This window comes from Anabrus simplex, chromosome 2 (assembly GCF_040414725.1).
Source record: "Anabrus simplex isolate iqAnaSimp1 chromosome 2, ASM4041472v1, whole genome shotgun sequence".
NCBI lineage: Eukaryota > Metazoa > Arthropoda > Insecta > Orthoptera > Tettigoniidae > Anabrus > Anabrus simplex.
In genome coordinates, this window is record NC_090266.1 from 323,632,427 (window position 1) to 323,659,813 (window position 27,387).

The 27,387-nt window shown below is 38.8% G+C and overlaps 1 protein-coding gene across 3 annotated transcripts in view; it reads left to right on the forward strand.

The window, feature by feature from the left end:
- Ptp69D (Protein tyrosine phosphatase 69D) overlaps nt 1-27,387 on the forward strand; it is a 976,604-nt gene that overhangs the window by 639,182 nt on the left and 310,035 nt on the right. For all 3 annotated transcript variants that reach the window (XM_068226166.1, XM_068226167.1, XM_068226168.1), the window contains 2 exons: nt 12,843-12,987; nt 23,003-23,207. In XM_068226166.1, the coding sequence (XP_068082267.1) occupies nt 12,843-12,987; nt 23,003-23,207 (350 nt within the window). The remainder of the gene's footprint in view (nt 1-12,842; nt 12,988-23,002; nt 23,208-27,387) is intronic.

Here is a 27,387-nt window from a genome sequence, read left to right on the forward strand (position 1 = left end):
CATGTCAGCTGTTCTAGTGGTAAAACTTTAAATTTTAATGTATGATGCTTTATTTAAATGCTTCAATTACATCTTGGAATATGAAAGTAAAAAACAGTGCATTAAATAATGCTGATTATTAAAGTATTCTCCTAATCTAACCTATGTTTTGGGTGATCCATGTCAAGATAATAAATCAAAGGGGTTATGAACCATTTTGACAGCTCTAATTCTACCAATATATCTTGGCATGGGACAGTTATGTATGTCTTTATTGAAGAGCTTAATTGGTAAAGAAATTTAGGCTATATCTAAATACTCTATAATGTAACAAAGAATAGGCCTGTACATCATGAAAGGAAACAACGTGAATTTAACAAATGTATAACTCTACACAAAACCAATGCTTGTCTGTTGGGGTCTTATAAGTTAACAATGCTCAATTATAATAATTATCATAATATTAATGAAATAAATAACATAATTGCACACAGGTGAAAATAGTGATGTAGGTGTTTAAAATATTATCCAACTTAGCCTAAGTTTTAGGTTATACAAGCCAAGTCAATAAACCGAAGGGTAAAAATACCGCGCGAGTTGGCCGTGCGGTTAGGAGCGCGCAGCTGTGAGCTCGCATCCGGGAGATAGTGGGTTTTGAACCCCACTGCCGGCAGCCCTGAAGATGGTTTTCCGTGGTTTCCCATTTTCACACCAGGCAAGTGCTGAGGCTGTACCTAAGGCCACGGCCGCTTTGTTCCCATTCCTAGGCCTTTCCTGTCCCATCGTCGCCATAAGACCTATATGTGACGGTGTGACGTAAAGCAAACAGAAAAAAAAGTAAAAGTCACAGCACCCAAAGACATTCCTGTATTGAGCAACTAAAATGTCACCGGGACACTTTTCTTTCCTGATATGCTCAGCTTGTTAAAAGCCAAATGTAATTAATGGTATTGGCTTCACGCCCCGCTAACTACTTCTACGATTTTCGGAGACGCCGATGTGCAGGAATTTAGTCCTGCAGGAGTTCTTTTACGTGCCAGTAAATCTACCGACACGAGGCTGACGTATTTAAGCACCTTCAACTACCACCGGACTGAACCAGGATCGAACCTGCCAAGTTGGGGTCAGAAGGCCAGCACAGTCTGAACCACTCAGCCCGACTTGTGAAAACTAGATGAAGTCATATTTATCTTTATCATGTTTAACTTTTTCCCTCCACAAAGATATTTAATTCTCTTTCATGGGCCCTGGAAGTGGGTAGGCCAGTTGTCCCAACCATAAATATATATTTTTTTGGGAATGATAGATTATAGCCCTATAGTACTATGATCTTTCTTTCCTTCTTTCTTTCTTTCTTTCTTTCTTTCTTTCTTTCTTAATCAGTGTATCCTTCAGGTTTAGTTTTCTCTCGGACTCAGCGAGGGATTTCACCTCTACCACTTCAAGGGCAGTGTCCTGGAACGTGAGACTTTGAGTATGGGATGAAACTGGTGAGGAGGGCCATTACCTCGCCCAGGCGGCCTCACCTGTTATGTTCAACAGGGGCGTTGTTGGAGGATGGGAGGATCGGAAGGGATAGACAAGGAAGAGGGAAGGAAACGGCCGTGGCCTTAGGTGCCTGGAGGAGAAGTAGGACAATACGAAAAACCACTTCGAGGATGGCTGAGGTGGGATTCGAAACCCTTCTACTCAGTTGACCTCCCGAGGCTGAGTAGACCCCGTTCCAGTCCTCGTACTATTTGTTTTCAACTTTCATGGCAGAGCCGGGAATTGAAACCGGGCCTCCGGGAGTGGCACACATTAACCACTACACCACAGAAGCGGACTAGTACTATAATGCTACCTATATGTTTATGTTAGTGCTGAAATCCGATTTCTTACCTTACTAATGCTGAAAGCCCGAAAATGTAATGTTCTTCTTTAATAGGGGAATCAGTCTAGAAGGAAATGTTGAAAGTGATGTGATATCTATCCCGGTTCGTTGTTATCCTAATACTATGAGTTACAGTACATTGCACGTATATAAAAGACGCCACTTACAAACTTGCTTGTTATCCGCGAATTTCTGCGGCCACAAAAGTCACATTTTTCAAGAATGATGACATCTACACATGGTAGATTGTCTGACTGTGCTGTTTCGAACCTTTCTTCTGTCATTTCGAAGTTATTCGCGATCGTGAATAATAAACAATCGGCTTTTAGCAACGGCTGATGCACCACGGCTGATAGAGCTCCATGCGGTACTGGATTGTGACGTCACAGCGCGCCGCTTACGTCAGAGGCCGTTTCACTCGCCTTGCGGAAAGGCACTATTAAATATTTTTTTAATGGTAGAAAACAAGGCAACATACCACAATGTAATACGTTTACGTACTATTTCATTGGTGTACTTTTCAAAAAAAATATTTTTGAAAATGATGCATGTTCCCAATTCGGGCAGTATGTGATAGCGAAAAACTGTGGGTGAGCATTGACGAAACCACTGATTCAAGTGGCAGAAAAGTAGGAAATGTTATAGTTGGTGTGTTGAAGAATGACAAAACTGCTTGCGAACATTCTTATTTGCTAGCGTGTAAAGAAATGCTTGCTGCAAACCATGTCACTGTAGCTAGGTTATTCAATGAAGCCATGCACTTACTTTGGCCAAAAGGTGTAAAATACGACCATGTATTGCTTTTCCTTACTGACAGTGCAGCTTACATGAAAAAGGCAGCCGAAGGCCTTTCTGTGAGCTTTCCGAAAATGATACACGTAACTTGCGTTGTTCATGCTCTACACAGGTTATTTGAAACTGTGCGGGCTCGGTATCCTCAAGTGGATAAATTAGTGTCTAATGGCAAAAAAGTCTTCGTAAAAGCACCCTCAAGAATCGATCTCTTTAAAGAGAAAAACCCGGATCTTACGCTTCCTCCTCTGCCTATTGTTACGCGGTGGGGTACCTGGCTTAGCGCTGTGGTATACTATGCAGACAATTTCGAAAGTGTTGCATCCGTTGTGAACGTGCTAGATAAAAACGACGCGTCGTCAATTGAGATTCTTCAAGAGATACTAAAAGACAGGTCTTTGAAAAATGATTGGCGTTTATATCTGCCAATCTAAGCTTCTTGTGTAAAACTATAGACATACTTGAAAAATCTACTAACCTGTTGTCCGAAACAGTGAAGGAAGTGCGCGCTGTTGAAAATAAATTAGATTCACTCCCGGCTTCCCAGGTACAGGGACTGTTAAAGGTCAAATATCAAAATTTTTTGAGGAAAAACAGAGGATTTCAAACAATGTGCCAAATTTCTAATGTATTAGAGGGTGCTCATGTTGGCGAAATTGATGGCGTTATTTTTGGTGACATTCCTCTCTTTAACTATGCTCGTCTGACTTCCCGTGATGTGGAGTGATCGTTTTCGCAGTATAAGGCGTTCTTTAGAGATAATCGGCATGCATTTGTGATGGACAATTTGGAGATGACCTTTGTTGTTCACTGCAATTCTGAGACTACTTTTAGCAACTAATATTCCAGCATGTGATTGGTGAGTACGAACTGGTACTATTTTTTCAAAGATGATAGGTTGCTTTTGCCATATTTAAACAAAACTTTACCTTTAAAAAAATAACCATTCATAATATCTACTCTGGCATATCAAAAATTAATATACTATACAGCACGTTTCCATACACAGACACCATTTTGCCTTAAGGAGCACGTTTGGTAGCACCATATTCTAATACAAAACATTATACTTATTTACTTCTTGAGTGCAAGTAGTTATGGGATATTTAAAGGAAAATAATTTCAATTTTTTATCACATATTTTAAAGTTTTTCAGCACATAAAAAATAAATATTTTTCACATTTTTAGCACATAAAAATCCGCTCCCTAGAAATATGTTATCATTAATGTTCTGGAAAATCTCTCTAAGACATGGCATCAAAGAAAAGGAGTTGTTCCAGGCTTCTTGCCAAACGAAATGTACTGTTGTTCTTGTGGTTGGCTGGTAATCCCACCCCAGCCTGTCTCCTCACGGCATTGTGCAATCCTGGAATCCCTAATGGCGCCTACAAGCAGCACAATTGAGTGGTGTATTTCGGCTTCGTGGTCAGGTAAAATGAAGAAAGTGATCACAGACAGTAGCGAAGATGGGTAGCTCGACAAGTGTTATGGTGCACAGCAGAGCTAAACAGTTTGCAAGTGAAGGTTTATACGTTTCGGAAAGCAATATTTTGTAATGTTCGTATCGAGTGGGAGAAAAAAAGATACTGTTTCAAAACACTGTTTTAAAAATAAGGAACATTCAGAACGTAAATTTAGCACTCCAACAGCGAAGTGGCAGGCAACAATAGAACTCTCATTAGATATGCAAAAGAAAGCTAAGGGTGAAAAAATACAATTTATTGACGAAACAACAGGGATGCTACTCAAAGCCACCATCTCGCTGGAGAAGGTAGATGACTTTGCAGTCCGTAAATGGCTTCAGAAGCATGTACAGTCTATCAATTAAACCTCCACAGTCAACGGTCAGTTATAGTAATGACACATTTAATGATTAATTTTAGAATTTCATTAAAGCAAAATTAAGGCGATATCTATTTCGTGAAATAACACGAAAATTCGTATCCTTCTCGCGAAATCGTTGCAAACATTAATGTGAAAAAATCATGCCTCTACCCTTAGGTCTGTATTACATGTGCGAATTTCATTACCTGTGAGTTGTATCATAATATGTGGAATACCGCGAGTCTACGCTACTTTAATTAGTACCGCAGCATGACAAATAACATGGTTCTACTTTCCTAGCGTTAAGTACCATTATGAGGGGCCGATGATTGTATTTTGGACCCCTTTGGACTAAAAGCATCATCGATTCAGTATTATGCTCTAGACGCAGTCCGTTTGTCAGTAATACTATTATTTCACGTCAGTTTCTGTAAATACGAGACATTGCATGTTGGATCCACCGATTGCTTTAAATTCATATCCATCCATTCATTCTTCGTCCTCACGTTTTGAATTCTGGTCAGTGGAAGATTTTGGACTTTTAATTTGTCATTCCATTTCAACTCATTTTGTACCATTACGGGCTGATGACCTAGATGTTAGGGCCCTTTATACAACAAGCATCATCATCATCAATACGAAACTGATCGATATCTGTTGCTTTTGAATAATATCGATAAGAGATAGAACATGAGATGTACTCTATTTAGTTTCAAGGTATTTGCTTTAAAAGGTATCGCGTCCTTCCCTGCCATCTCGAGATTATATATTGAACTATAACTTGAAAATTCTCGTCACTTATGAAGGGGAAGCATGGAAAGCAAATATTGCGCTGATTTTTTTTGTTTTGTAGGCTAGCGGCTACTCAGTCACAGAGGAATGGCTGGACTGTCTCATTCTCTTACGGACGTGGAGATTAGATAAATGACAGTAGTGGAAGTGATGTTTCGGGAAGCAGTATTTTCGGTAGCGATACGGACAGTGACTATACATAGCAAGAGGTTGCTGGGAAAGTGGCAGACAGCGCAGTTGAAGGAGAAATAGCTTCAGCCGTAATAACTTTGTCCGCTGTTCAGTGGTTGTGGCGAGAGGTAGATGTTGTTACGAGCACACAAAAGATCCCCTTCATGGGTGTGCCAGGTACAACAAAGCATTTCGCATCTATTTTAGACTGGTTTTTTTTGTTGTTGCTATTTTTTTACTACAAAGTGATTGACCTAATTGTTCGAGAAACAAATAGATGCGCGGCAGATTGTATACTTGGCGCGTCCTTGAAACCAAGGTCGCGCCTGAAAGTAGAAGCCAGTGACGGGAGGAAATTTATGTGTTCTTGAGGCTTGTAATGTTCATGAGGACAGAAACCCACCCTGAAGAGCTATTTCATGAAGGATGGATTTTTAGAAACCCCTGCATTCCTTCAAACAATGGCAAGGGGGGCAGGTTTGAACTCATCTTGTGATATTTATATTTTGTTAATAATTCTACACGGGAACTAACAAAGTTTTCAAAATTCAGCCTTTCCTGGAAATTATAAACGGAAATTTTCTGTGGAAGAGTCCCTTACACTCTGGAAAGGCAGACTTGGAATAGAAATTTATATTTCCTTATATATTTTTGTAAGTATTGCATGTGTTTATGGACAACACTGAACAGCAACCATCACATATATTGTTGAGAAACATTGGACTTGATCTCGGTAAGTAGTCCTAAAACTTTCATTACGTTATATTTAGTAGATTTAACATTATGAATTCTTTAACTTGATGGTGTCTAAACATCTGCTGAGCTTCAATTTAAATACTGCCTTAGAAGTGAGCAGCTCTGGATTAATTTGCTGGCTTGGTGGGTTAATTGCGAAGAAATCCAACTTCTTGGACGTGCTATAGAGGCCTATCGGATACCCCGGAAACTCAATCTGCCAAAGTGAAATTTGCCTCAGTAGTCATCCTCACACCCTCCATACCACGTCCGACATCCCAAATGAATTTTAGTACTTCAAATTATGTTCTATAACTATAATAATAATAAAAATGTTATTGTTTTTAAGTCCCATTAACTAATTTTTGATGGTTTTTGGAACAGCTGAGGTGCCGGAATGTTGTATCGCAGGAGTTCTTTGAAATGCCAGTAAATCTACCGACACGAGGCTGACATAGTTGAGCACTGTCAAATATTCCTGGACTGAGCCAGGATTGAACCTGCCAAGTTGGGGTCAGAAGGCCAATGCGTCAACCATCTAAGCCACTCAGCCCAGCTCTATAACTATAATCTATGTACTGAATTGCTTTATACTTCAGCTAAGTAATATAGTCTAGGTCGCCTTAGGCACAATTCTGTCACTAACTAACATGTGTCAGTTCTTTTCTCCCATCAGTTTATTTCCCCACATTCCCTTAATTATGTTGAATAATTTTGCAGTTCTTCTCGGATGCATCCACTTTCTGTTCATTACCTTTACAGTCGTATACAACAGAGTTTCATTATCAGATTTCCTCATTTTAGTGAAAAATAGACTGTGACGGAAGAGATACTTCAGCTTGTTCTAATGAAAGTCATACCGACAGCACAGGTTATAATGGATTGTGTTGACCAAGTCATTATTACTCGCTTCAACCGCCCGTGGGGAGATATCTTATCAGTTGCAATTGATGGCATCCCTTGCATGTCAGGAATGAAGTGTGGATTTGTGGGATGTCTGAATAACAAGCATTTAATTCTTGCAGTTGCTAAGAATGTTATGCCAGTACACTGCCTTATACATCAGGAAAGTTTGTCCTTAAAGGAAGTCGTGCAAATGGTGATAAAAACAAGCTCTGTGTGGGCACAAGGGCTTAGATAACCACCCACAGTGACAGTGGGGATATTCCATAGCACTCTGAAGTGTGCTGGCTCAACCGGAGAAAGTTTTTTGTAATTTTTTTTCATTATTAGATTCAGTTGTCCTCTTCACGGATGTAAAAGGCTGTAATGTTCTCAAACTTCAGAACCGCAAATGGGTGTCTGATCTGGCTTACTTGGTCAGTTTAACTCAGCATTTAAATACCTAGAATCTACAGCTGCATGGGAGGAACATACATACAACGTCAATGTATGATTGCGTCAGGGCCTCTAAATTGAAGCTTTCTCTGTGGCAGCGACATCTGGGGGGGAAAAAAACAAACAAAAAAAGGACCTGGTGTGTTTTCCAGGTCTTGAATCTTGAGCAACTGAGCTAGATCAGTGGGACTATGATAAATATGTAGACATTTTGAAGACAGTGTCTGAAGAGTTAAGTAACGGTTCAGAGACATAGAATCTTAATTGGACACAAAATTCATATTATGCGCAATGCCTTATAACGCTTCTGTCAGTGTAGATGACTTCCCTACATATCTATAGTGCAAATTATGAATCTTCACTATGATTGCAAGGTGAAATATAAGTATAACAGAAGGCAAAAATTACCCATATTTTATTAAGGCTTTCCTAGAGCCTGGTTTCCAAGGTTTTATCAACTGGCCTATGAAATTCTCTGTAAGTTTGCTTCAACATACATATGTGAACAGCTCTTCTCAATGATAAAAATGAATTGACTCACAGTTGATAGTTTAGCATCCATCCTGTGTATTATTAGTGCTAGTTCCTTGACACCAGATATTGAAAACTTGGTTTAGAAAAGAAAATTGTTAAAAGAAAGAAATATATTTCTCTTGTTGCGTCACAGTCCATACTTATAGACATGAATGAATCTGTATAGGCTTTTGGGCTTATGCCGTGTCAAGAAAATAGGGTGAAGTTCTTTGTTTCGCAGAGAACTGTGCTCTGCGTCATCAGAAGAAATCTCGACTGTCCACAAGAAAGGCTTCTCTTTTCCAGGTTTAGGCTTAGTTTATATAGGGTGAATGTGATTAGTATAATTAATTAGGATATTAGTTAGAATCTGTAAGGCAATCACACTGTAAGGTTCAATAAACTGATAATTGATGCAGATGACTTTTATTGATGGCATTAGAGTTCATAAAAATATCTGAATCTCCCTATTGTTTTTTCAAAGATCTCCTCACCACTCTGCATTCATTGGACTGGTAGTTCAGTGCATTCAGGTCTCATTTCTTTATCAATTCGAAGAACATTATTAAAATATGCTTGGTTTGAAATATGGTGATTTTTAACTCTTCATGCTCTCTTTTTGTACAGCTTATCAATGCTATTAAATTCAGGTGGTGGATGATGATAATACTGAAGTAATTTGTAAAAGCATGAACTTGACCGTCATTGTCGTGTTAAGATTTTGGATGGAGCATTTCTCCACGTTAAATACGAATTTCACTGTTACCTTAAGTACTGAGAGTTGTAATGCAGTACTGTGATTTAAACAGCCTGCACAGTGTTCATTGACAGTGCTCACAGCTGCACATGCACTTTAAGCAACACTGTACAGCCCTCGCTCATCGTTGCACTACACAAGTCAACCTCTCTTCCCAGCCACTCCTTTTTAAGCAGTACTATCTGCTCTGAGACTATTCTCTACACTGAGTTATTTTGCCCCTCCTTCTGGGAGCACTCAGCTGTGCAAGGCTGATGTAGGACTTACACTTTCAACATAATTTTGTCACTATCTTTTAAGAACTATGTCACACGGTTCATGTCTGTTCATCTCACGTCCTGGTATTCAGAACTTTAAACTGTTGATTACTGCAAAAAGCAGAAATAACAGATTTCAGCTGCTAGGGATAGTTCACCATTAAGATGCCAGTGTGGAGCAATTTATCTTCACTTCAGCCCTTTATTAATGACTTTAGTGAAATGTTGCCACTTCCTTGTTCTATTACAAAGAGAGCTTGTATTATGTGTTTAAAATACTGTTGCACATAGCAATGCCTGAAACTATCACTTGTTTACATCCACTGCCCTGCCATATGACTGTGTTGCAAAGTTCAGTTGTGCGCTAAATCTATGACTGCTCAGTTCATTTGTCTATCCTTGGTGATACTGTGGTTCCTTTTGCTCAAACGTCACTAGCCCCAGAATGATCAACACACATTCCATTCTGAATATAACCTGTTGCTTTTGCATACTCAGAAATTCTTCTCTAAAATTCATCTTCTACTGTCTGTAATGTGAGAATGATGTAATCACACTCAGCACACTGACATGCCTGCTGTCATCTACCCTCTACAATAAACATATACTTGCACTGTCTCACCCAAGTGCAATTTCGAAGGAGTATTACATGAAGTAACAGTGTAAGTAATTATGAAGAGTACTTCATGATAATTTTACAGAAGGGACTCAACAGAAATAACATGTTCACATAATATTCGCTTGTTAACACTATATTGAATATTTATCTGGAAAAAACAAAAAATTAAAGTCATGGTAAAACTATCTAGCGATAAAACAAAAAGACTGATACAGTAATTAACGCCTGACTCCTTTGCTGAATGGTCAGCGTTAAGGCCTTCGGTTCAGAGGCTCCCGGGTTCGATTCCCAGCCAGGTCAGGGCTTTTAATCGCATGTGATCAATTCTTCTGGCTCGAGACTGGTTGCTTGTGTTTGTTCCAAGACTCTCCTATTTATATTCACACAACACACTTCACTGCCAACCACTACAGAAACACGCAATAGTGATTAGCATCAAGAAGGGCATTCAGCCATAAAACAGGGCCAAATCCACATGTGCGACACAGTTCGCACACACGACCCCACAAAGCATGGGAAAAACTGTAGTAAAAGAAGAAGAAGAACAGATACAATAATTAACGTTTATGTGAACTAGCAATCGAGGATACTGGATTTGGACTGGATTGAGGTTTTATTGGTGAATCAAGACTACAAAGATTTTAACAGAATATGCATTTCAACACTGGAATTGTATCTCAGCACATCATCATGTGCATGAAATTTAAAACTTTTCGTTTAACTCATCATAAACATGGTAGCATGGTACCCGAGTGGCATGTTCACTGGCTTCTCACAAAGACAGTCATGATTCTGATCCCAGCCAATACATTTGGGAATTTAGAAATGACATATTGCGTCCCTATGGTTCAGATTCCAGGTAAAACTGGAAGTCTACGGCAACAGATCACAATATCAAGTCACATAAAACTACAAGCAATTTCTTCACAAATGTGCTATTTTTTTGTGTAAACAGCTGTTTGCATTTCATTCTCATCAACAAAGCTACTACTCAATAAGCTGTGGCACAAATGTTAATCTGGTGCAAATTAAACTAATTAGACTATCTGTCTCACAAATCTCGTGGGTGTATTTTCTTATGTGGTATAACTAATAAATAGAATCTGGCTTTCTCCTTAATTTGAATATCCTACTGAAGCTTTCATAATATGATTTTGTTGGTTGTTTGTTTTAAATACTAGTGTGATAAGACTGCGGAGTACTGGTCAGTTATTTTCATTATTGGGTCTATAATATCTGAGATTGCCATCCTGTAGAAGTTGAAAATATGAAACCAAGGATTTAGTGCATGCAGCAAGAAATGACAAATGACAACAGGCTTCACCTTTTATGCCAGATGAAGAGCTACCGCAGATCAAAGAACTACCCTTCACTGTTGCCAGTGTTTTTGCCTGCTACAGTACAGTACATTGACTGTGAAAGAGGCAGAATACTGACAAAGCGCCATGTAAATAAAGATGTTCAGATGTTCTGCTGTCACCACAGGGTTGAATCATGTACCTGATGTACAGAGATGATGATTTGGTAGTGCACTGATAAGGCATGAAAGCCAGCTATGATGTTTTGGAAATGTTCTGCGAGCAGAAGTGATATGATTGCAAGGTTAGACTACACACTGGAAGTCGTTGGAAGGAGACCCAAGGTATAACTTCAACATTGATGGCCCAGTACACTAGACCAGGGCTGCACATAAGAGTGGCCCACTTGGTACCTAGTGATAAGCCCTTCTCTGGTGGCCAGAGCATTAATTTGGCTCATTAACTGTCAAATTCTCTACTTGTAGCTCTCGCTTGGCTGGATCATTTAAGAAAAGGCTAGGAAAACAACAGATAGGGAATCTACATCTGGGCAACTGCCCTAAATGCAGATCAGTAGTGATTGAAACGGATGGGGGAGGAGAGGTGATTAGACAGCTATCGTGTGCAGAGTTCTAAGTGCCTCATATGATTGAGGTGTGCTTCATTTGTTGATTGCATTTATTGAATTTCCTAACTTTTTTAACCACTCTATATTCAACACTTTAAATTCCTGAAACACTGTTATTACTGTAGAACATACAGTGTGAGACAGAAATAAGCCAGAATCTACTCTTCAAGGAGGTGTAAATTGTGAGGATGGGGAGTGCTTTAATCCTAGTTTTTGCACTTGTGCAGGGCTGCACTAACTGACGTGGAGTACCCAAATCTGCATTCCAAAATGGCCCACAAGCAAAATAAATAGAAACAGTGGAGCCATATAGCAGATTCTCCTGCCAAATAGGACCAATGCTGATGATTAAGAAGAGTAGTTCTATTATTATTACTAATAATAATTACAATAATATTTGTTTTACACCCCACTAACTACTTTTACAGTTTTCAGAGACTCCGAGTTCCCGAGTTTTGTCCTGGAGGAGTTCTTTTATATGCTGGTAAATCTAGCGACACGAAGCGGCATATTTGAGCTGCTTCAGATACCACCGGACTGAGCCAGGATCAAACCCACCAACTTGAGTTCAGAGGGCCAATGCTGTACCCCTTCAGCTACTCAACCCGGCATTATTATTATTGTTATTATTATTATTATTATTATTATTATTATTATTATTCCATGGTTTATCATAGACATTTTAGATTAAGGGGCATGTTAATTGTTGGCCACGTATAAGTCTAAATCTGTTCAACCGATCTCAACTCATGTCTACAGTAGAACTAGAAATCTTCACAGAGATCAGAAGTTGAGTTTCTGTTATCAACAGCAGTTATCTTAGGTGTTCTTTCTCGCCACAGTCTCGGAAAATTCTGAGATAGGATCTTATTTTTAAGTTTCTAAGTTCCCAATATTTGTGTGAAATATACCAAGATAACCAGGCTCTATTTAGAATTTGGTGAGGATTAATGTTTTGATACCTATCCTGTTGTGGCATGCTGATCTTCTTGGAACATCCCATGTTAAGTCACCAGAATTCAAACCGGGAATAATATACTTAAGTGCTTTCAAATTTTCTGTTTTTTGTTGAAATATTAATTTTAGCTCCCGTGAATATAGGTTATAACCAAATGACGTGCATTTTGTCACAAGGAAGATGTAAAAATGCAGTCTTGAGGAAAACTTGTCAAAATGTTTCTTCTTTACCACCATGGTTTGATTGGTTATAAATATTTATTATTCTAAAGCGTTCCTTACAGAGGCACTTGTTAACCTCTTTATAGGCATCTTTGTCGCAGTCTTCGTGGCCGTCACATTCTGGTTTCTTCAAGTCCACCTGATATGCCACCTGTTTCCAAAGGAGAACTGACCATTGCTTATCTTGAAAGGCATCGAGACTCTGACTATGGATTTCAGTATGAATTCGAGGTGAGATAACTATACTTACTGTTTGTTTTTCAGTAGTAATGAATCGGTATCACAATTCTCAATACTCAAAAACAAGTGCTTGTTTTATAGTTTAAATACTTAATTATGAAACTTCAAAGTGAAAGTACATTACAGGCATTAGGTTGTTTTTGCGAAGTAAAGAATATTTCAATACTTTCCTTCTCGCATTCTGTATATGAAGCAAAAAAAAAAGTGATTTTTTGGAAAAGGAGACCTTTTCAAATTTTTGATGGTCATATGGAGTCCATTTACTTGTTTTAATCTTGATCGCAGCCATTTTGGGCAGACAAAGGCAACCAGAACCAATAAATCTTTTCCTCCAAATACTGATTGCTGATAGCATGGCGGTTGTTAAAGGTAAATATTCAAGCCGTGACTTTGTTACTAAACACTGGGAGCAAATCAGCCATCCTTTTACAGTATGTACAAATGTAGCTTTCATGACAAACAAAATAATAAGTAGAGCAGACTTTTGGGTTGTTAAGTCAGAACTTTTAATGTTTTCAAACATTTCTTCAGCAAGTGAGACTAGCAATTTCAAAGTAAAGGATGCAGTCTTTTTAAACAAAATGATGGGTAGCAGTAGCATTGAGTTTACATACTTAAGCAGAAATTTCTATATCAGTCTCCTTTACTTCTCTAACCCTCTTAGATAATCAATATTCCCCCACGAAGAAAGTTGGGTCAGTTTCGAATGTCCATTTGTAACATGGCCTTTATCTCCTCATTATGAATGCCTTCCTGCTGTTGTTCTCACCTGCTTATACTGTTCATATGAGTGTTCTTACTTACTCTCCACCATTTATTGCACCATTCTTCCTAAAATGACTGTGAAGAATTGTTACAATCCTTTCTATTCCTTTGTGTAAAGACAGGTACATTTAATGTTTTTTTGCTATCAGAGGGTACTATACTCCAATTCCATCATAACCCTATTCATCTGTGAAGCCATTTCGTCAGGGCATTTTCACTATTTCAGGTCTTACTTCATCTCTTCCTGCTGTAGTTTATTTACCTACATATCCACTTCCTCGACCATAATTGAATTAATAAGTAAAATTCTTTCAAGAATAAAATTTACTGTATCCAGCTGTTCAGTACAATTCAGAGTTTATAGTGATTAAATTCTACATGAATTAGAATAAGATCATTTTGTATAGTATTAAGTTCAAATGTTTAACTCAAACAAGGCCGTGGACTTGACCTTAAGATTGTCAATAGGCTGAAAAATGAAATGTCGTATGGCTTTTAGTGCCGGGATATCCCAGGACGGGTTCGGCTCGCCAGGTACAGGTCTTTGTATTTGACTCCCGTAGGTGACCTGCGCATCGTGATGAGAATGAAAATGATGATGAAGACAACACATAGACCCAGCCCCGTGCCATTGGAATTAACCAATTAAGGTTAAAATCCTCGACCCAGCTGGGAATCGAACCCGGGACCCTCTGAACCGAAGGCCAGTACGCTGACCGTTCAGCCAACGAGTCAGACAATAGGCTGAAGATGCCTAAAAAGGATGAAACATATACCTAAAAAGTGTATACATACCTGCCAACCCTTCCGATTTACCCGGAAACTTTCCGGTTTTTAACTCGTCTTCCGATTTTCCAATTTATATTTACTTCTTCCGATTTTCGACTAATATAACCTCTAGTACGACCAATACTCTTCTTCTACGATACGTGCTTGTGTAATTTACGAAACCTCATTTTCAAGCGTATTTATTTGATACTTTATTTCGTGAGTGTTTCGACCGTCGCCTTCGTGTATCGTGTTTCCCGCTCACCACAGCAGCGTGTGCGCTTGATACAGCTGGGGATTCGGGGCGGCGATCGTCCTGTAAAGGCGCGTCTGGACTTGCAACAGAACATCGTAACGCAACCGCGGCGCGCTCCTGTCTGGGCGGTACTGCGTAACTTCGTCGCGCAACCTTAGCCCGCAACATGAACGATACGGAACGAGGTTCACTGCGTTCCACTGCTTGTCGGTTTTACCGCGTCACATCAAAGAGCTGCGTGCTCGGATGTTACAGCAAGCTTGGACGTACACAGGACCTCGGCGCGTAACACGCATTTGCCTCTGTCTGCTTGATCAGTAAACATGGAGTGGATCGAGCAAAACACACTGCATTTTATTGAAATGTACAGAGCTAAGGAAATTTTGTGACTAGCTAGCCATCCCAGGCATTTCAACAAAATTTTAAGGAATGATGCATGGGAGGAGCTGGCGACGGAACTGAACAACGGCCGAGGAATGCCGGAAGAAAATGACGTCCTTGCTTCCTTCACTCCGAAGGGAGAAAGGCAAAATAAAGAAGAGCATGGGAACAGGGTCAGGTGCGTATAAATAAAACTATGTAATATTACTTATAAAGTATGGCATCAGACTTTAGATGCGACGACGCATTCTTTAGCTTTCCGCTTTAAACCGTGTGTACGGTACTATATTACGATGTTGGAATATATGCATTGTTTCATTTGCAGCAACTGACGAGGTGTATCAGAGCACATGGTTTGCTTTTAAGAGTCTGCAGTTCCGATGGGAAAGCCGCGAGATGGTTTAAGCACTTCATGTTTACTGCAAAGTAAACACATAATAAATGAAGAGTAAAAATTTTTTTAGTGAAACTAATAACACATTTATTTTCCGGTTTTTGATTCTTCAACACACATAAAAAAATTTCAAAAAAGTTTCTTATAAAAGATTTTCTAATTGCGTAATGCTGTTGATAACACTATGTAAGTTCATAATTGATTGCACCTGTGTTCATTTTTTGGAGTGAGTAGTTATCAGAGATCAAGAATGGGAGAGGCTAATATGAATCGCTGTGTATATTTAATGGTTGTTTCTTCGCTGCACACTTGAACGTGTAAATCTACGTTTTTGTGGCCAGGTCCACTATATGTTTGGACTATTTAACAGGGTGTAGAGTAACAGCAAACTGTTCATATCCTATAGCAAATGGAAATTCTAAGTTCCCATGGAGGGAATTAGATTCTTTTTCACCAATAGAGCATATCAAAAATCAGATCAAAAATTAGATGGATGGCTTTTCCGGCGTTTGCTCTATTAACCAGCGTTTCGTCTTAGGTCTGACACTAGACTCTTCAGAGTGGGATGTGTCAGACCCTACCCACTGACGCTGGGGTGTATGCAGGTGAACTTATCAGAAGCTTATTTATGAAGCACAGTCTGATAACTGCATACGGGAGATAAAACTCCACAATGGAATTAATGCCCGCCTAGCAATTCCAAATGGAAATTCTAAGTTCCCATGGAGGGAATTAGATTCTTTTCCACCAATAGAGCATATCAAAAATCAGATCAAAAATTAGATGGATGGCTTTTCCGGCGTTTGCTCTATTAACCAGCGTTTCGTCTTAGGTCTGACACTAGACTCTTCAGAGTGGGATGTGTCAGACCCTACCCACTGACGCTGGTGTGTATGCAGGTGAACTTATCAGAAGCTTATTTATGAAGCACAGTCTGATAACTGCATACGGGAGATAAAACTCCACAATGGAATTAATGCCCGCCTAGCAATTCCAAATGGAAATTCTAAGTTCCCATGGAGGGAATTAGATTCTTTTCCACCAATAGAGCATATCAAAAATCAGATCAAAAATTAGATGGATGGCTTTTCCGGCGTTTGCTCTATTAACCAGCGTTTCGTCTTAGGTCTGACACTAGACTCTTCAGAGTGGGATGTGTCAGACCCTACCCACTGACGCTGGGGTGTATGCAGGTGAACTTATCAGAAGCTTATTTATGAAGCACAGTCTGCCAATGCTGCTACAGCCTGAGAGGGCTGAATTGATTGTGATGGCAGTGACTCATCTACACAATTCTTAAGACAAAGCCCTGACTCGTTCAATCTTTACAATCATGAAACGGACAATTACAAGCTCATCGGCGAAAGCGATAAGAGACGAGTTAGCACAAGCTTCTGATAAGTTCACCTGCATACACCCCAGTGTCAGTGGGTAGGGTCTGACACATCCCACTCTGAAGAGTCTAGTGTCAGACCTAAGACGAAACGCTGGTTAATAGAGCAAACGCCGGAAAAGCCATCCATCTAATTTTTGATCTGATTTTTGATATGCTCTATTGGTGGAAAAGAATCTAATTCCCTCCATGGGAACTTAGAATTTCCATTTGGAATTGCTAGGCGGGCATTAATTCCATTGTGGAGTTTTATCTCCCGTATGCAGTTATCAGACTGTGCTTCATAAATAAGCTTCTGATAAGTTCACCTGCATACACCCCAGCGTCAGTGGGTAGGGTCTGACACATCCCACTCTGAAGAGTCTAGTGTCAGACCTAAGACGAAACGCTGGTTAATAGAGCAAACGCCGGAAAAGCCATCCATCTAATTTTTGATCTGATTTTTGATATGCTCTATTGGTGGAAAAGAATCTAATTCCCTCCATGGGAACTTAGAATTTCCATTTGGAATTGCTAGGCGGGCATTAATTCCATTGTGGTGTTTTATCTCCCGTATGCAGTTATCAGACTGTGCTTCATAAATAAGCTTCTGATAAGTTCACCTGCATAAACCCCAGCGTCAGTGGGTAGGGTCTGACACATCCCACTCTGAAGAGTCTAGTGTCAGACCTAAGACGAAACGCTGGTTAATAGAGCAAACGCCGGAAAAGCCATCCATCTAATTTTTGATCTGATATCCTATAGCATGCGAATTTCACGAAAATATTCACGCGTAATTTATCTTGCCATGGAATCTGTCCCTCATGTTGGAGAAATTGTGCTAACTCGTCTCTTATCGCTTTCGCCGATGAGCTTGTAATTGTCCGTTTCATGATTGTAAAGATTGAGCGAGTCAGGGCTTCGTCTTAAGAAATTGTGTAGATGAGTCACTGCCATCACAATCAGTTCAGCCCTCTCAGGCTGTAGCAGCATTGGCTTTCGAAGTACTCGAAAGACAGCCGACACAATACCGAACACATTTTCCACCACTCTACATGCTCGGCACAGTTGATAATTGAAACGCCGTTCTAATGAATACTTCGTTTCTGTTTGGTTGCATAATGTAAATAAACATAGGCTGCTGCAGCTATGTCCATCTTTCAAAGCTGCACTGTCTCAACTGGCGGAACGCTGGTAGGTTACGCGTTACGACCTGCGGCGCGGGGTAGAAAAGTTTACCTCGCAACCGCTGTGCGTAACATTGCCCCGTTTAACCTTGGCGCGCGATGTGGTTACGTTACAGAGTTAGGCGCGCATGTCTGTACCCGCCTTAAGCAAGAGGCTAGCGCGCGCTAACGACTCAGTTAATCGGGACGAAAGAATGAGTTTGTTATTGTGTTGTTCGCATGTTGTTAACATCGTTTCTCGTTTCTGTGCGTAGTTTCGTCGGAGTTATAGGCATGCATTTTTTCTTGCATTTTTATGCTTTCCCCCCTCTGTCAAAGTCGTACCGGTATGTTAATAATGTATGGGACACATTGAATTGTTTTGTATGTTGTAGTTTCGCGTTTTTAAGTGCATAATTTTAATGAGTTGAATGTTTTTAAGGGGGTTCGTGTCGGTGACAGTTTCTGGCATTTTCTTTTCTCGTTATGGCCAAAAAATGTAACAAACGTTATCTCCAAGTATTCAGAGATACCTATAAATTTCCGTTCATTTTACCGTCTGATAAAGGAAACTACCGTATTTTCTCGCGTAATTAACGCCCTTGCATAATTTACGCATCCCAATAATTTTGGGTCCCAAGTGGAGAAAAAGAAATGTTCACGTATTTGACGCATCCACAACTTCGAACATCCATCACTCAGCTCCGGATGCGTTTCGAAATAAAGATGTCAACTACTCAAGTAACAGGCTTCCTATCGCGAAGCGGGCATTCCAAACGCAGGGCAACGTGCTGTTATTAGCCGTCAGGAAATCCCACTGCGCTAGTTTTACGAGTGTTTCGGGTACGGGACATTCTGTGATCTCAAAATTGTTTGTCAGTCCACAGTATTGGAGTAATACTGCATCATACAAACTCGCGGTGATCAGTTACGTCAAAACATACGGGAATAGAGCAGCGGGCAGTAAGTATTCAGTGTCCAAATGAAACGTGCACTACCGCGGTAACAGCAGCCAACAAGTCTCGCAAAGCATTTCGCGGACGAAAAAGCGGCAAGTTTCCGCAAGTACAGGATTATCTGCTTAAATATATGATTTTGTTACGTAATGTTGGATAAGCCGTTTCTCACGAAATGCTGTATTTTAAAGAATGAGAAATAGCCGCGGCACGTGGAATCAATGTCTCGGATTTGAAGGTTAGCCGAGGCTTGATTAATTTTATGAAGAGAAATGGACTTTCTCTTCGACGAAGAACAACATTATGTCAAAAAATGACGAATGATTTCAACCATTTTCATCGCTTTGTGATTGAGAAGCGTGAAGTGAAGGAATATTTGATCTCCCTTATAGGAACCGCAGGTCAGACGCCAATCAGTTTCCAAATGCCACAAAGTCGATAAGAAAGGAACATACAGTGTTAACGTACGCGCTATCGGAAGCAGAAAACAACGATGTACCGGTACTGCAATGCTTGCTGTAACAGCTGATGGCAGAAAGCTTGCACCTTACATTGTTATAAAACGAAAAACAATGCCTAAAGCAAAATTTCTGCGAGTGATCCACGTTCGTATTCAAGAGAAAGGGTGGATGGACACGTCACTCGTACAAGATTGGATACGAACGGTTTGGGGTAATGTAGCAGGGTCCCTCCTTCGATGCCCGGCCCTTCTCGTGTGGGATAGTTTTCTTTTCCTGCCGGTATGCCATTCAGGTCGTATTTTCAGCTCTTAATAAGAATATTTTCTAGTGTCGGTACTTCAAACCCACGTGTCTAACTTACCTGATGTACCCTATTTTGACTATTCAGAAAAAAATCTCACGCCGGAATTTTACGCTATATGACGAAAACCGCTAATGAGTTGAACCAGTTGTGTTTATATTATATTTAATGTATCTTTTAAATGTAAATGAATTGTAAATAATTTGTAAAGATCTGAATTCCTTGAATAATTTACGCATCCGAAGTTTTCGCCTGTATTTTTCGTCAAAAAAGTGCGTTAATTACGCGAGAAAATACGGAATTATGCATTTTGTTGTGTGTGTGTCGGTATGACAAATATTACTTGTATGTGTCATAAATGACAGTGATTAGGTACATTTTCGTGTAACCAGTTTTATGTTTTCTTAGTTTAAGATTTTAAATTTAGTGGTCAATTCGCATTTTAACTGTAGATATGTATGCCTTTTATCCTGACCTATTTTCACGTAGACTGTGGTGAAATATATGTGATAAAATACAATAATTAAAAATCTTCCTATCTTTTGTTTCTTAAAGTTGGCAGTTATGTGTATATAATTCATGTAGAATTTTATCACTATAAACTGTGAATTGTTATTGAATAGGTAAATACAGTAAATTTTATTCTTGAAAGAATTTTATTTATTGTTATCTTCAATACGGAACAGGCATGAGATTTGTTACTTGTAAGATAATTGAATTGCCAAAATTGTTCTCCCCACAATGACCTCTGATGTCCATGACTGAAACAGAATGATTTCGTTTTACATTGTGAACATTTTCAAAATATTCCTTCCATCTGTCCAGTAATTCCCTCAAATCTATAATAAATTTGCCTTGTTTACCCAAAACATTCTTCATACCACTTTTCATCCCTTGCACTAAACATGTCTATGCATGTCACCATTCCTGCAACCATCCAAATATCCCCATATAATTTTTTTAATTTTTATGCCCAATAAAAATTGTGTTGCAGACAGTAGAAGTCCATAACAGCGAAAAATGTACTCGTTATAGCGCGTTGTCATTATATCCGATTTTTCTTAAAAGTCGGCAGGACCGCATACACATTAAAATCTGTATGAAACAGCAATCAGTTTGTTCAAGACTTGTGTTTTCGCAGATTTCCATACTACACCTTACTTGTTAGTTATTTTTCTAATTCCGAGACTTGAATGCTTGTGTTCAATTTCATTCTGAAAAAAGGGGCAAACGTTTCAATTTTCTTATTCAAATTGCATCGCCTCATCCCCTAACCTAACTTAACCTTATGTGTATCAAGAAATCATATTTCAAGCGCCAGTAAAGTAATGATAACCTTTTCACTACAAATTTACATGGGACTAGCATTTCTGAAATTTAACCAGACATGAGAAAATACAATGAAACTTCGTTAGTGCGTTCTTCATTAACATGATTTCTCGCTTAGCATGTCATAAATTTGAAGTCCCGGTTCACGTTGCATTGAACGTGTATTGTGTCACAAATTTTCACGATTACTGCGTAGTACGATCACATTTTCTCTAGCCCTGAAAATTTTCTTTGTCATCCCTTGTGAAAAGAACATGTTTTCCAACACAAATTAGAGCCCTCATCACAGGAGGCAGGTTGGGGAGAGTTGCATGGAAACAGGGAATGGCGATGAATTCCTGAACTTTACAGCGTAAATTACACCTTTGGGAAGCAAGCCGTTAGCCGCAGGAAAGTTTCATTTTACTCTCCTATTTTCAATGAGATTGCTGAGTAAACAAGTAAGCCTGTTTGTGCTTGTATTTGCATTCCATTCAGAAGTTAGTAATTTATTCTGTGTTGAGTGATACAGTGAAGGGTAGCAAAAATTAGTCGCATGATAGACTACTGATTAGAAACATAATTGTGTGAAGTTGACTAGCATGCTGCATTTTTGTGTTGTTGTAGCCCAGTTATGTATACCGGTACTGGAAATGTCATGAACTTGTTCATTAATTAAGAAAAAAATTAAAATCCAGGAAGTGGACAGGCACCTTCATCTTTCAATGGTAGCTCATATGTTGAAACTCGCACCTTCAAGATTCGACACTAGTCGGGCGAAGTATTATCACATTCAAGATGGTGGTCAAGTCATTCTCTTGCACATGGGCGAGTTTAACCTCCATATAATTCATGGTCAAAGAGTATGACCAGAAAACAATGCTTAGTAACCCACTGGTCCAGCTGACAGTTTTTTTTTTTTTTTTTCAGATGGTGGTCCCTATCATTGACAAATCTCCAGAATACCTGTTCATTCCTGCTAAATTTCCTGAATTCTGAGTCAACAATGGTGTAGTCTGTTGAAGATATTGTACCCCTACCCTCCCAAGAGTAACAATGAAAAGCCTATGTTTGAAGTGTGCATTTGCAACTGCTAACCCTATACTAGCACAGAAGTATTTTAAATGCTTCCAATTCCTATTAGTTTCCATATCTTCCCATTATTTAATCAATACTTTCTCATATCCTTCATTATTATTTCCAATTCCTGCATACAATCACCCATTAACACTGTACTATCTTTTATTTTGACCTTAACTACTACATCATTCAGTGCTTCATAAAGTTTGTCTACTCCATCCCCAGTTGCTTTTTCACATGACCCGTACACTTGGGCAGTTCTAGTTCTAATTCAAGCCCCATTGATACTGACAGCATTCCATTGAATTCACTCTAACAGTGTGGGGACCATCAGTAGGTTGGGTAGTCCTAGCCGCCTAAACACAAAGAGGGCTATGTATGACTCAGGATATATCAGAGATGCTCATTCCCACTCCTTAGCAGCATGTATCTTGATTCTTGGGACTGTTTACTTCGCCACTCAGCCGTTTCCTGTAGTTCATGAACTTAGGGCTTGATTACTGTTTTGCTCTTATTACAAGCCACCACACTGATATAATCTCTGTCCTTATGTTGTTTTTTCTTGATACATATTTATTACACTATGAATTGCAGTAAAAGTAGTTATATTAATTAATTATCTAAATGCAGTACTATAACTTGTAATATTATCCTGTATATCATGAAGACAAAATTGATGACTCCAGTGTGGTTACTTGTATGTACTTTTTCTCGTCTCCCTCATCCATGCCGCATTGAAAGGCACACCAGTAAATCACTTTTAAACAATAATGTAACCTTTCTTTTCATCTGTTTCAGCTGTTGCCTGATCGATTTCCAGATCGCACTACCCGTAATTCGGAAGCTCGTGAAAATCTATACAAGAATCGCTACCCAGATATAAAAGCATACGATCAGACTCGTGTTCGCCTCTCACAGATTGATAGCGTTGTTGGTTCAGATTACATCAATGCTAATTTTGTCATGGGGTACAAAGAGAGAAAGAAATTTATTTGTGCACAAGGTAATGTTTTAAATTATTATGGTTGATACATTAGCCTTTTGATGATGATTAATAATAATAATGAATAATTTTGTGCAGCTATTTCTAGCCGAATGCAACACTTGTAAGGCAGACCCTCCGATGAGGGTGGACGGCATCTGCCATGTGTAGGTAACTGAGTGTTATTGTGGTGGAGGATAGTGTTATGTGTGGTGTGAGTTGCAGGGATGTTGGAGACAGCACAAACACCCAATCCCCGGGCCATTGGAATTAACCAATGAAGGCTAAAATCCCCAACCTGGCCGGGAATCGAACCAGGGACCCTGTGAACCGAAGGCCAGCATGCTGACCATTCTGCCAATGAGTCGGATGATGAAGATGAATGAAAGTTTTTTGATAATGATTGCTTTGATTTTTTTATGTTATTTATTGTACTTACATGGTTCTACAGATTCTTTCTAATTTTCATGATTAGTTATTAAATGCTAAGTTTTGCTTATTAAAATTCCGATTTCTTTTTTCTAGACCAAGAGAGTTAGCCGTGTGGTTAGGAGAGCACAGCTGTGAGCTTGCTCCCATTGTCCCCATAAGACCTATCTGTGTCGGTGTGACGTAAAGCAACTACAATAATTCTTGTGACTAGCAGTACTCAGCTGGATCTAGCATGTTTGTGCCACGTGAAATAATTTATTCTCTATAACTTTACAAAAGAAAATATTTATAAAATCCTCCTATCAATACAATTCAAGTCATCTGTTAGATGAAGCAAAGTCTATACATGTTTCAGCCTAATCTCAAAGCCATCTTCAGTAGTAAAACAATGATTACATAATATACAAACAAATTAAAAAACGTAATGATGTGAAGTGACAGTGATCATGATTAGTGAGTTAAAAACACATTGAGGTGCAAAGTCCTCTCGTCTAATAGATCTTGCTGACTGTTAAATAAAACACTATGCTGAGGAGTGTAGTGAGACCGTCAATACTACGAATAAAACGTGTAACATTTGTAACAAAAAAGCCTGCTTAGTTGTCAATGTGACTTGAGACCGACAGGGTCATCTCCATTCGAGACGACAACTTTTTTGTTACAAATGTTTACACGTTTTATTCGTAGTATTGACGGTCTCACTACACTCCTCAGCATAGTGTTTTATTTAACAGTCAGCAAGATCTATTAGACGAGAGGACTTTGGACCTCAATGTGTTTTTAACTCACTAATCATGATCACTGTCACTTCACATCATTACGTTTTTTAATTTGTTTGTATATTATGTAATCATTGTTTTACTACTGAAGATGGCCTTGAGATTAGGCTGAAACATGTATAGACTTTGCTTCATCTAACAGATGACTTGAATTGTATTGATAGGAGGATTTTATAAATATTTTCTTTTGTAAAGTGATAACCGTCAATACGGAATGAGATTCATAACTTGCAATTATTCTCTATAAAACCTGCTATGTTACACACTTTGGTTTGTTAATTCAGATACATATAATGAAGCATATGTCTACATCCTTACAACTGGAAAGTTTCATAAGCGACAACTCTGCGTGAAATTCTCATATCTTGTTCTACTCTATATGAAATTAGAGTATAGTACCAAACCCCATGGCACAGCAACCCCGAAGGGCCTTGGCCTACACGCGACCGCTGTTCAGTCCAAAGGCCTGCAGATTACGAGGTGTTGTGTGGTCAGCACAAAATATCCTCTCATACATTATTCTTGGCTTCCTGCTATTTCACCATCAGATAGCTCCTCAATTGTAATCATATAGGCTGAGCGGGCCTTGAACCAGCCTTCAGATCCAGGTAAAAATCCTTGATCTGGCCAGGAATCAAAGCCAGGTCTTCGCTGTAAGAGTCAGGTACACTACCTGTACACCACAGAGCCAACAGCAGGGCATAGTACACTGTGTAAATCTGTTAGTAAAGGTTTGGTAAATAGAAAGAGCAACTTAAGGACTGAAAGGTGTGATAAACTTATTCAGTTGTACATCAGAATAGAACAGTGTGAGCAGATGTAGTCAAAGTCAAGTCAGAATTGAGAGTTCCAGTTTGGTTACTTCTGTGCATTTTTTTTCTCTCCCTCATCCATGCCTTGTCAAAAAGCACAGTGGGATTCAGGAAAGATAGGTAATCTGAGAATAGAAAAGTGGCAAGTCAGCACAGTTGACATATCGAAGTATTTTGTCGAAGTCAAAGAAAACGTGTGTCATCTGAAAGGCAAGTGACAAACACTTTTGACATGTATACATCTTTTGTCCAGAATGAGGATTTTGTTCTTTATAACTCGGTAAACTTTCTGCTTGATAGCTGTACTTGTACTTGTCTGATAACTTGAAAGATCCTTCTCACAGCTTGTTTGTTCCTTTCCTCTACTTACATATTTCATGTAAATACCTGTAGTCTCTATAACAAACTTCGTCACCTTTTCAAGAGCATTGCCAGGATTTGCACAATGAAATTAGTTCGTCGTTCATCACGCTTTCCTCAATAGCTTTCGTTTCTTGTACTTTGAATAGGAAGAGCTGGGCTGCTCCCAAAGCAAAATTAATATAATGAAAAACATGTTGCAGTTGTTCATCTCGCTGAGCAGCTCACTATGCATCTTGTCTCAGCACAACATACTGAAACATTTCCCCTCACCACACTTCCCACCGTTTAATACATTGAGTAATAATATTTAGTCCGTAAGCAAGTTGGTTTCAGATAACACTAAAAGGGACTGTACTACCGTAATATTTGCAGACTATGACAGTGATGATGATTTATCCGCAAATAATGCAGTAGAGTCGTGGTTACGCAGTGGAGTTGTGGTTACTTCCTCATGCGAGAAGAAAATATGACGTACATCTGATTACTGAGGGACAGACCGAACAGGGAGAATTCTATGTATTGTATCAGGATTAAACGTAAGGAACTTCATCTTAAAATCTACCCACATATATTTAAGTATGTCTCAGTCGACTTTTAGTTATATACTGAAGCTAGTAGAACCTACAATCTGAAAAGTGCACACTACCTGCATAAGCAACTGGTTATTCGTGAAGGAAGGTTCAGTTGATGGTGACTCTCACATAATTGATGATAATTATTATCTATAATTTACATACATAACTTAACACGGATGAAATCTGTCAATAACAACAATCTCCCAGCAATACTTCTCGATCATACTGGTTGAGAAATACAAATTCCTTGATAACTAAATCGACTGTATTTTATGGCAGAACGCTACTTCACAATACTATCTGCAAAATAAGAATATTTTACAAAGCAACAGAAATGTCCTGGAACTGCAGAAGCTATCGTTAAAACTATTTGATTAATTTTTATAAAAAAGATCCTGCAAGTGCTACTACTGATAATAATAATAATAATAATAATAATAATAATAATAATAATAATAATAATAATAATAATAATAATAATAATAACTTGGTTATTCTAATAAAAAATACAAACTATAGCAAAATTAACTAATTGGATTCCCTTTTTAATTTAATTTGTGTTAAGGGTTCTTAGTTTCGGTACAATTTATTTCTCACTGATGTACCCTGAAATAGAGCTGGGGTGGCTGGGATATTGTTGGATACATTTGCTAGGCAAAGGGCATATGAAACCACCCATTGGCAATGAATTCAAGGAGATTGTGGAATCATTTTGTAAGTTCTTTGAACTGTCTAGGTGCAATCGACGAAGGGTATACTCTATTTTAATGCCCATTTCAGTAGAACAGTGTATTTTAATTATAAATAATTCATTTCCATTGTTCTGCAGGCAGTTAGTGATGCCATTTGTAAATTAATTTTTATTGAAATGGGAGCTTATACAAAACAGAGTGACGTTGGAACTTTCTGGAGCTCAATAATTTACAAATTAAATATCTCTGCTGAAGAATTTCTCCTGAGTTTGGATATGAAAACGCTTTATTTCTTCATTGGTAATGAGGCTTATCATTTGTAAAAGAATGTTTTGAAACCATATACTACCAAACATGTAGATGAAGAGGAGCTATTTAATAAAAAGCCACCGGTGGCACGAAAAACAGCGGAATGCAACTTCAGGATACTATCTGCAAAATAAGAATATTGCACAAAGCAACAGAAACATCCTGGAACTGCAGAAGTTATGATTAAAACTATTTGATTTCTCCATAATACAGTAATTGATAGAAAGAATAAACAAATG